Raw genomic sequence first — 9,947 nt, forward strand, 5'->3', positions numbered from 1 at the left:
TCTTGAATTCTGTTTTGTTCGAATGTAGTATTGATTAAATTTAATTTTAGTTTGGCAGATTTTTTGTTTAGATTGTATTAAAAAAAAAAAAAAAAACGAGATGCTTGAATATACAATCGCCTTTGTTGTTATCTTTTCTGATATTTAATTTTATTTTTATTGCTCTATTGAAATATGCCTCTATTGATATTTATTCATTTAATGTATTAATGTCTTTTTTTTTTTAATATTCACATTTTTCCACATATTACTCGTTAACTTTAGGAACATTCAAAGCATATTTTCATAAAAATATATAAATAAATCTATTTAGTAAAGACTAATTTTCTTTCTGAGATTTTTTTTTTTTTTTTTTTTTTTTTTGCATTTAGAGAATTAAAATATACAAATGCTAGAATTTTTTGTTCTCATTAAATTAAAAGATGCTATGATTTTCATGGTTAACACTTTGGGACAAATCAATCAGTTGGTTTTAATTTCCAAGAGAGGAATAGACAAAAAAGAAAGAAATAAAATAGAAGAAGGGCTAAATTAACCGTGGGTAATGTGGAAACATTAGTCTATTGTGTTATTGGGCAGATGAGGAGTTTAAAATCCAAATGAAATAGACTGAATAGACTAAAATAGACCGAAGTGAGCCCAACAGGCCAAACAGGTCGAAGCGGACTGAATTGGTTTAAATGGACTAAAATTGACTAAAATAAATTGAAGTTTACCAAAATATAATGCGGTTGTAATAATAATTACTATACTACAGCTTTTACACGCTTAAGCTTAGATACTACTGCACATAAATATTATGTGACATTAAGATCCCTTCATCCTGTTTTTTGCATTTAGGCAGTAGCAGCCGTGGATAACAGTAGTTCTGGATAAGGCTTTTGTGTTGGGAATGTTCAAGTATGTAAAGGATAACAAACTCTACTGCCGTGTCTTGTACTTTGTTGAGTGACTGTATCTCGAGTCGACATCCTAATAACTCCTAGTAAAGTGAAGTAGATACACAAATCAATGTCAGGATATGTATTGGGTTTGAGGGGTTTTCAGCCTCTTCACCCAATCATCAATATCAGCCTCAGCCAAGGAAAGGGAAATGGGTCAAGCTTCTCTTTACTCACCAACACCAACTATGTCTTTTCCAATTCCATTTCAAAACAACTAGTATTATCATTATGGATGTCTACAACATCATCATCATGTACTCCAAAACTAAAGACACAAGCAACGAAGTCCCAGGCTGGTTCTTCTTCTTCATGGCCTCAACAACAAAGTCAAAAACAAGAAGAAGAAGAAGAAGAAGAAGAAGAAGAAGAAGAAGAGTTTCAATTAGTGACAGCAATAAGAAGCCAATTCAACGACATTTTAATTCTCGATACTCCAAATTCCAGGATGCTGCTTCTCGACGCTACTCGTAAACTCTCTCATAATAAAACTCTAGTTATTAAAACAACTTCACTCACCCCTACTCTTTGTGTTCACTTCTGACCCAGTTGTCTTTCTGTGTTTTCTTTATGTTGATGCATGCAGATAATGTTCATAGCATTCTTTACAAGGACCAGAAATGGACTGGTTCCTATTGGGTATGTCAAGCTTTTCTCTTTCTTTATTGTTTCCTTTATTTGCTTGAATTTGATAATTGAAACCAGATAATTGCTGCCAATTAAGCATATTAATTTAATGAACTATGCAAATTATTAGATTGTGTCCTACTTTTGGTCTTATTGTTGACAAAAATATTCATGATATTCCTTTTTCTGAGCTCGGTATTGAAGTGGTACTTAGTGGTCATAACTCATAAGCCTCTTACATATAGCAGGCTGTGCGAGAGTACTAATGTCAATAAGTTGGATATGCATATTTTTGCTTTCAATCAATTTCCTATGTACTCTTGGCATCTTAAGCAATTTGTATAATTGTTGTTTAGTAGTGTGCTGATGAGGTTATTGTTTACCCTTTTTTTTCTCATTTTGTAATAAAATATCTTCACCTTTTGTCTTTCAAATTTGATATATGGGTTTCACCAATTGTTTCCCCAATGTCGTATCATAATCTCACAATTGAACAAAAATTCTAGTTTGAATAGTAGAGGGGAAAGTAGTTCTTAGTACCATCCGGTGAAGAGCACAACTGAACATTATAATTCTCTTGCACTAGAGTACCTTTTGTGGTAGATTTTGTCTTTTGTCTTATCTCTCATAACCTGCTTGGTCTCAATACTTTTATTTGAAATATATTTGTCTCAAGAGTGATGAGCTGGATCCTAAGGCTTTCACTGGATTTTCTTGAGGCTTCAGCAAGAGAGAGAGGATGAATAGGATTGAAATCTGCTTTAAGATAACTTTTGGCTCCATTGATGTAATTTTTCTTGAGCATGTCGACTACTAATCAGATCTCATGTCTCTTCTAGGCTTCTAGCAAATTGGTACTTGAGAAGGTGGAAGGGAGTGGACAATGTACTTGTTTCTGTTGTTTTTTGACTTTCCAATTAGAAATTCACCTAATTTTTTGCCAATAATGCTATTAAGCATGTTGGCATATTCACAAGTGAGTGATGTGGTTGTTTAAGTAGTAAAGTCCCATATTGGATAATAATGACAAAAGTGAGTAGTTAATAACATAATTGGGTCCATTGGCTATAGGTTTTGGGTCTAGTGGTGCCCCGATATATTGTATTAACTCCTCAATTGGAATGTTCCCAAGGTGTTATCTGCCCAACAAAGTAGATAGGAGTGTACACTAAATAATAACCAGAAACTAGTCAACTACTGTCACCAGGCAACCATGCTTAGTTGTCTGCACAAAGATAGATCCCCTTTCGGTTGATACAATATCTCATGAAGGTCATGAAGAGTGGGTGAAAAGAGAATTGTGTAAATTTCATCCTTCAAACTTACTAATAAATAAAAAGGGGGAAAAAGAGTATAGGATGTGAGAGAGAGAATCCATAATAACTAATTAATTATCTTAAGTTATAGAGTTCCTGCTACTTATGTTTCCTCTTGACACCACATGCTCTGAGTCCTGCTTTCCATGTCCTGAAGTTTTCCTGTTATTGTATGATGTGGCAGAGTCTTTAACTTTGCCATGTAGACGATAAGTGACTGGTTCATTTACATGGTTTTCTTCCTTAACTGATGTGTTTTCCTTGGGAAGTTGAGGGGAAAAAAAAAAAGCCTTTTTCTGGTGTTTGATGCCACTCCATGCATCCTTTGGAGTAGCCTCAAAATTTCAAGAAGAATATTGTATTTTATGATCTTTGGGATCTATTCATCTGATAAGACGCTAAGAATTCTCATAACAAAAAAATGTATGATAACTTTTTACGACTTTTTAGAGGGCAATGGATTTTTTTTTTTTTAATGACATGGAACCTCACCAAGGCAGGGCCCCTTGGACCCATCCCTATGAGTAATTCACAGATACACGACTCCACCCACCAGAAAAAAAAAATTATATTATACTACAAATCTCAGCTGTCCATTCGATGTTAAAAATCATTCAAATGTTTAATTTTATGTTAAGGTTATCACTACCTGATTATTTTTCTCAAATTCTTTGTACTTGGAGAAATAAAGAATACAGCCATGAGGAAGTTACATCCTGCTCGTTTACCCTCACTCTCTGTGCAAACATTTATGTGTGCTTTTGTGTGTGTGTGCATGTCTTTTAATTGAAAAATAAAATTCCTTTCCATTGATGGGTTCTTTGAATGTGTTGCACTATACAGGATGAGTTTGCTAGCTTGCCGGCTATTGTCCCAAAAGGTCCCATTGCTATCTTTGGTTTGGTAACTCTTTGGAATAATGTGGATATCTTCTTTGAGATTATTGTGATATATATATATATATATATCTTTCTGAACCAAACTTGTTATTTCATGAATGAAATATTATTTAATTGTGTCAGGGTGGCGGAACTACTGCTCGTCTAATGCTTGACTTGTGGCCGTCATTGCAACTTGAAGGCTGGGAGATCGATGAAATTGTAGGGTACACTAAGTATCTTGTCCAATAGATTTATACAAATATATATTTTTAAAAATAATGGTTTCCATCATAATTTGCTTTCTTCCTAGTAAATTATTTTTTTGTCTTTGATTGTGCTGTGGTGGTTATTGTTTTTGTAGTTATTTTCTGTAGGATGTAGAGATGTTGGATTTTTTTAATTAACAAAGAAATATGGGACACTGTTGGTTTTGCAATTACTAACTATCAGTAATGCACTTCAAAATTTTGAGATCCCAAAGACCAGTCAACTTAATAATTTAAATTTCTTAAGGCTATATATATTATAAAGATCCGGGACCAACTTCAAGCTCGAAGATCCCAGAAATTACATTGATCAACTGATCTTTTGAAGGAATCCCACAAAAAACCTCTCACAATGTGCTAGTTATACCACCCAGAAATTCTGATTTGAGAAGCATTGGCCTGGATTCTCTTAAAATGTCAATATCTTAATAAAGTGCATCCACTGACATACACCATATATCTATGAACCTCTAAAACTTGTTGGTCTCTTGATCTATTGTCATATGAAAAGCTCAAGAAGGCATTAGTACTAAGAGGGAATCACCTAGTTCTTCCTACTAGGGTATTTCTTTAAAATAATGAAATGAACAATACATCATAAAACTTCTCTCAAGAATATATGCAGTGCTGACTGTTTATGCACACTGTTTGAAGCTGCTTCTGTATTGTTAGAAGTATTAGGATTCCCAATAACTTAAGTTTTTGAGACAATCAGTAATTTAAAATGGTATCAGAGCACGAGGTCCTAAGTTTGATCATTGTCCTCTCTACTTTATCTCTCATTTAAATTCTCACGTGTTGAGCCTCACTTATTAAAATGTATTTTGAGCCCACACGTGAGAGAGATTGTTAGAAATATGTGGTTAAATGATTAAATTTGTCATATCTCATAGCTTAAGCTTTTGGGACAATCAATAATTTTACATGTATTATTGCAACTTCACTATTTCATAGTCTATTGCAGTAATGTCTAAAAAGTAAGAAAAAAGATTAATGAGCCTATTTCAATTAGCAATCTTAATTTGAAATTTATATTCCATGGGAATTTATTTATCGTAGGATATGAAAACACATTGTGCAGCAACATTGAGATTTTATAGGGCCCTCTATTTATTGCTAAGCACTTAGTAAAGGTGCAAGTATAATATCAGCTATTATGTTGCAATTATGAAGCACAGTAGTGGTGGAAGGAAAGTTATAATCATTTCAGAGGCTTATAATGGTTTGGATTTTCTAGTTTTCTATCAGCTTTGAAGAAACCTTTTTCTCCTAGCTATAGGATCAAATAGGAGCACTATATGCTGCTTTCCTACTAAGTAACATGGTTTAAAAAACATATTAGCAATAATACTTACATTGGATGTTATTACAGTGGTCTTAATCCAATTGTTTTCTTACACTGATAGCATATCTGCATTAGTTAAATGCTTGAAAGCTTTTGGTTCCCGGGTTGACTGCATCCATAGCTCATAATTTTTCTATTCTAGTTGATTGAGAAATCGAGAGAATATCTTGGGCTTTCGGATCTTGAGAAACGCACTGTAGCTGGTGGCATTCTTAATGTTCATATTGGGGATGCCCTTTCACAGTCAGTTAATGCTTCTGGAGGGTTTGCTGGTGAGATTCCTTTCTGCATTGCTTTTGTATTTCCTATTTCATCTCCTTCTGTTTTTTTTTAGGACTTTTTGGATGGTTTAAATTTTGGAACTAGATTTATGTTTTGGGGTACTTCTGGCGGGTTGTGGGTCTTGTTAGTCTCTTGGTGGACTTCTCTACTTATCTTTAAAAATAAATAAATAAAACAAAAAAGGTGAAGCATGATTATTGTTTCAATTCTTAGAGTTTTTGTCATCTAATTTCATTGCACTTCAATCTCTAGGAAATGCTTCTTTTTACTAACTCATTTCTTCCTTTTCACAAGGATGGCTTTTAGTTGTACTTCACTCCCCTTTGTCTCACTAAGTTTTGCTTGAAATGATAACAGGCATTGTCGTTGACTTGTTTTCTGGTGGAAAAGTATTGCCGCAGTTGCAAGAGGTTTGTATCTCACTTTTTTGCATGAAGGGTTGGGACTTGGCTTTTGACATGGTGCCATGGTCTTTGATATTTCCTGTTCAAAAGTTCTCCAACACAGCACAAGTGCTGTTTTAAATTTAAATTTGTTAAAAGTTTCAATCATCTCTTCAATTGTTAATGCACTTCACTGTAATCATCTTGTCCTTTGAGCCAAGGTTCTACACACTCTTTGCTGTCATCCACAAACGCTGCTTGACTATTTCTTTGTTGATTTTTCCTTGCTTTCTGATTTTTGGCAGGTTCAAACCTGGTTAGAATTGAATGATAGATTGATGCCAAATGGTCGTCTCATGGTGAACTGCGGTGGCATTGATGAAGCAGCTGATGTGATAGATGGAGTGGTTCATCCCAAAAATTCTTCAATTGATGGTACCTGGGTGCAAAATTATACTATCAAGGCACTATCCAAAGCATTTCCTGGAAAAGTAGGGATTCTTTCATGAAAATATTATGTTCATTTGTGAACCAACATGGCTGCATCATTTTCAAGAAATACATAGTAGTATTACAAAATAAATCCAAAAGGATGAGTGACTTTTACAGTGCATTGAAGAGAAAGTTCAGAAAGGAATTTAGGATATGTTTAGTTGTCAAGTGTTATTCAATTTCAATGGTTCCAATCATATTTTGCAAACACATAAAATGGCCCTGATACAGATTTTTTTTTTCCAACTGTTGCACTTAGTGATGGTTGAAAGTTGAAACTCTTAAACCTTCCATAAAATTGTATGCAAAACACAATAAAACATTTTAATTTCGATGGACATTCAAACAGGCCCTTTGCTGCCTGGCCAATTTAGTGTTAAGAAATGGTAGAAAAGGTAATCTTTGATGGTTGAAAATCTTAATCCTTTCATAAAATTGTATGCAAAACACAATAAAACATTTTAATTTTCATTGGACCCTCAAACAGGCCCTTTGCTGTGGGGCCAAGAAATAAAAGAAAAGGTGATCTTTGTTTTAGTGGCTGTAGATATGACTCTGAGACTCTAATTGTGGACCATCTTATGCATTGTTTGATAATAGCATAATTTCACTTAAGAAGCTAATAATATGTTGATACTTGATTAGAACAGTAGAGAATCTACAGAGAATGGAGAATCAATGGTTAGCTGATGGCTAGTAATTATCAAAACTGAACCTTTGGTGGTTTGCTTGATGACTGTTAAGGGTGGATCAGAGATGAAACTCAGTATAAATTTTTGTCTCATTAACGATGGTAATGGAGTGGATTTAGTGATAAAAATGATGCAGGACAGAAGAATAGGATTCTTGAAGACACCTTAAGTGATTTATTCTAATAGGACTCAGGACTTCTCAAACAAGAATATCAAGCTTCAATGGGCTAGGCATGTGGACAGGGACAGACATAATAAGATTTTTGTAGGGTTCTTCATTACTCATAATTCTCATATCATATTGTTGAAGTTATGAATTTAATCCAATTGTGACAGAGGAGTAATGCTTGCAGCCTCTTGCTCAAGCTGGTGTTAGTGAGACATTCCTAGCTTTGCATAGTCCAATTAATCATCCAATAGATTGTAAACATTGATTATAAAGGAGCATGTATTAAATTATGATGCGCTTTTCCTTTTCTGTAAGTTTTGAGTTTCTTGTTATTATTGTCCAGTGCCCCTAAGGCAGAAGAAAACTAACAGTTTGATATTTGAATGACAGTTAAGCTGGAAGAGAAAACCAAACAGAGAAGGTGAAAATTATCTTGCACTCACAGGACCTTTGCCAGATTTGATTTCATGGTCTGCTATAGTCCCAGATCCACTGAGGACAGCAGTAAAGCAATGGAAGCCTTGTGGAACCTTTTCATGAAAGCCTGCATTGAAACCTCCTTGTGCTGTTTTTGGAGTCATTTCACTAAACCACAATGAATTATGTGACATAAAAGAGAGTTGTGTTCTGAGGTTCTATCCAGTGGTTATACTGTTTTCTTTCTGTACCCATCCTCTGCTTAAAAGTCCACTGTTCCAGTTATTAAGGAGATGAATTTTAAATGCAAAAAGTTGTTGGTTGTACCTCAACATGTTGCCAAAGTGCCATGTTGTAATTTACTTTTCTAATACAGAGGATCACAGCCAGTGTTATTAAACCCAGCCAGTCGGTTAGACTGGTAACCTTGTGACCTGGCACATTGACCTGTTTGGATCATCAATTAGATCGGATGTGCATAAGACCCGGTCAGAACTGGTAAAACCTGGTAGGTTTTAAGTAAACTGTGTGACTTGGCTAGGTTTTAATAACCCAGTTGGGATTGTGACTTATGTAAAATTATATTAATAGGTCCACTCTATTGATTTTTTTTATTGTTTAATGTATGATATATGATAATTTAAATAAGAGAAAACCTTAAGAAATTATTTTTTTTTTTTTTTTTTCTCATTAGCTATTAAGCAACTGACTCAAAAGCTAGAGCCACCGCACACAAATTGTCCCCCCTAACTTCAAGTTCTGGTTCCGTCCCTGCTCTGTCTCTCTCTCTCATACAAGCATCTTGGCGTATATCTAAGCACAAATACCCACATCACATCATCACATGGCAGCAAGCATACATCACATTGCGTTCATGTCACGTGGCATCAAGCATATATCACATGGTATCAACTTGTTCATCATCACGTTCATACAACCATGTCCAACAAATCATTACGTTCATCATGTTCATCTCATTAATCTATGCATGTTCCTTGTATATATGCATGTACCTACCATTGTTAGACCGCCACAACACCCGTACACATATGCATGTTCATGTTCATAATCATATTCAAGTACATTCAAACTCTAATCATTAATCTAAACAAACTACGCAATCGAAGCATGTAATACATGTTATCTATGGATCACAGACCCAAATACATGTATCTAACAGAAATAGAAGCTAAACCATGTATTTAAACTAGCTAAAAAGCAATAAAATAAAAGAACAAAAAATTCTGGGTATTTTGGGTTTACTCTAACCTAGCATGCTACTAACTACTAAAGCAATAAACCTAAGCTTAAAGCAATAAATTAAAGCAATAAAACAAGATAAAAACTAAAAGGGAAAACAAGGAAATTACCTCAAACAATAAACTCCTAGAGCTTGATTTTGACCGCCCCTCTTGGCCAACCTATAAAATAGAAACCTAAAGGGTTAGTCAACGTTTTCCTAGAGGGCTTAGACCAAGAAATGGTGTTAGCTAAGAAAACTTTAATTTGAAGGTATTTATATATATATATATATATATGGGGGGATGAAAGCCCAGACATACTTATTGGGCTGTGGGCCCTGTCCTGAGAAATACAGTACGTCCGAAGAGTAATAGCGGATCGAGGTAGAATTCATCTGAACGCAGCCAACCTAGAAGTAAAGGAAGAGTAACGTCCGAAGAGATCACATTTTGTCCGAAGAGATTACACTCCTCGGACATAAATAGTCTTGACCCAGCCAGCGAATAGAAGGTCCGAATGGACTCTCGGGCAATCCCAACGACAAAGATAAGCTCTGAGCGTATCTGGGGATGATTAGGAAAGAAAATATCTTAAGGAAAAGCTGTCATCACCGCATTAAATGCACTGCAGCTGCTTTTCTGGCCGCATTAATGTGGAGAAGACCCCTGAACAGTGTAATCTCAGCTACTACCACTCACGGAGGGGCAAAGAGAGTACCTGATGGGAGATGCACTCAAGTGGATGCTTAGATAAAGAACAAATGGACGATGGAAATGATAGAAAAGGGTGCTATATAAGCAAGAGAGGTCTCTGATAAGAGGGATCGGAAAAAGGAAGGAGAGAGAGGAATTAAAGAATTTTATTGTAGTTCCAAGAATTGTAACCACCTTACAT

The 9,947-nt window shown here is 34.9% G+C and overlaps 1 protein-coding gene across 2 annotated transcripts; it reads left to right on the forward strand.

The window, feature by feature from the left end:
* Window positions 1–811: 811 nt before the first annotated feature.
* Window positions 812–8,440, forward strand: LOC111991845 (uncharacterized). Of its 2 annotated transcripts, XM_024023656.2 has the most exons (8): window positions 813–1,411; window positions 1,528–1,580; window positions 3,728–3,787; window positions 3,907–3,984; window positions 5,519–5,648; window positions 6,016–6,068; window positions 6,347–6,532; window positions 7,785–8,440. In XM_024023656.2, the coding sequence occupies exons 1-8, from the start codon at window positions 1,012–1,014 to the stop codon at window positions 7,932–7,934; spliced, it is 1,110 nt and encodes a 369-aa protein (XP_023879424.2). In that variant the 5' UTR covers window positions 813–1,011; the 3' UTR covers window positions 7,935–8,440. The 2 variants fall into 2 exon arrangements, with proteins under 2 accessions (XP_023879425.2, XP_023879424.2); XM_024023657.2 differs by lacking the exon at window positions 3,728–3,787 and having other exon boundaries at window positions 812–1,411.
* The last annotated feature ends 1,507 nt before the right edge of the window (window positions 8,441–9,947 follow it).

This window comes from Quercus suber, unplaced genomic scaffold (genome assembly GCF_002906115.3).
Source record: "Quercus suber isolate HL8 unplaced genomic scaffold, Cork oak 2.0 scaffold_85, whole genome shotgun sequence".
Classification (NCBI taxonomy): domain Eukaryota; kingdom Viridiplantae; phylum Streptophyta; class Magnoliopsida; order Fagales; family Fagaceae; genus Quercus; species Quercus suber.

Excerpts from the sequence above, each read along its gene's own strand:
- LOC111991845 (XM_024023656.2), top strand. The coding sequence starts at position 1,012 with ATGTCAGGATATGTATTGGGTTTGAGGGGTTTTCAGCCTCTTCACCCA. Across the intron at positions 1,581-3,727 it reads AATGGACTGGTTCCTATTGG|GATGAGTTTGCTAGCTTGCC; the intron begins GTATGTCAAGCT and ends TGCACTATACAG. Across the intron at positions 6,069-6,346 it reads TATTGCCGCAGTTGCAAGAG|GTTCAAACCTGGTTAGAATT; the intron begins GTTTGTATCTCA and ends GATTTTTGGCAG.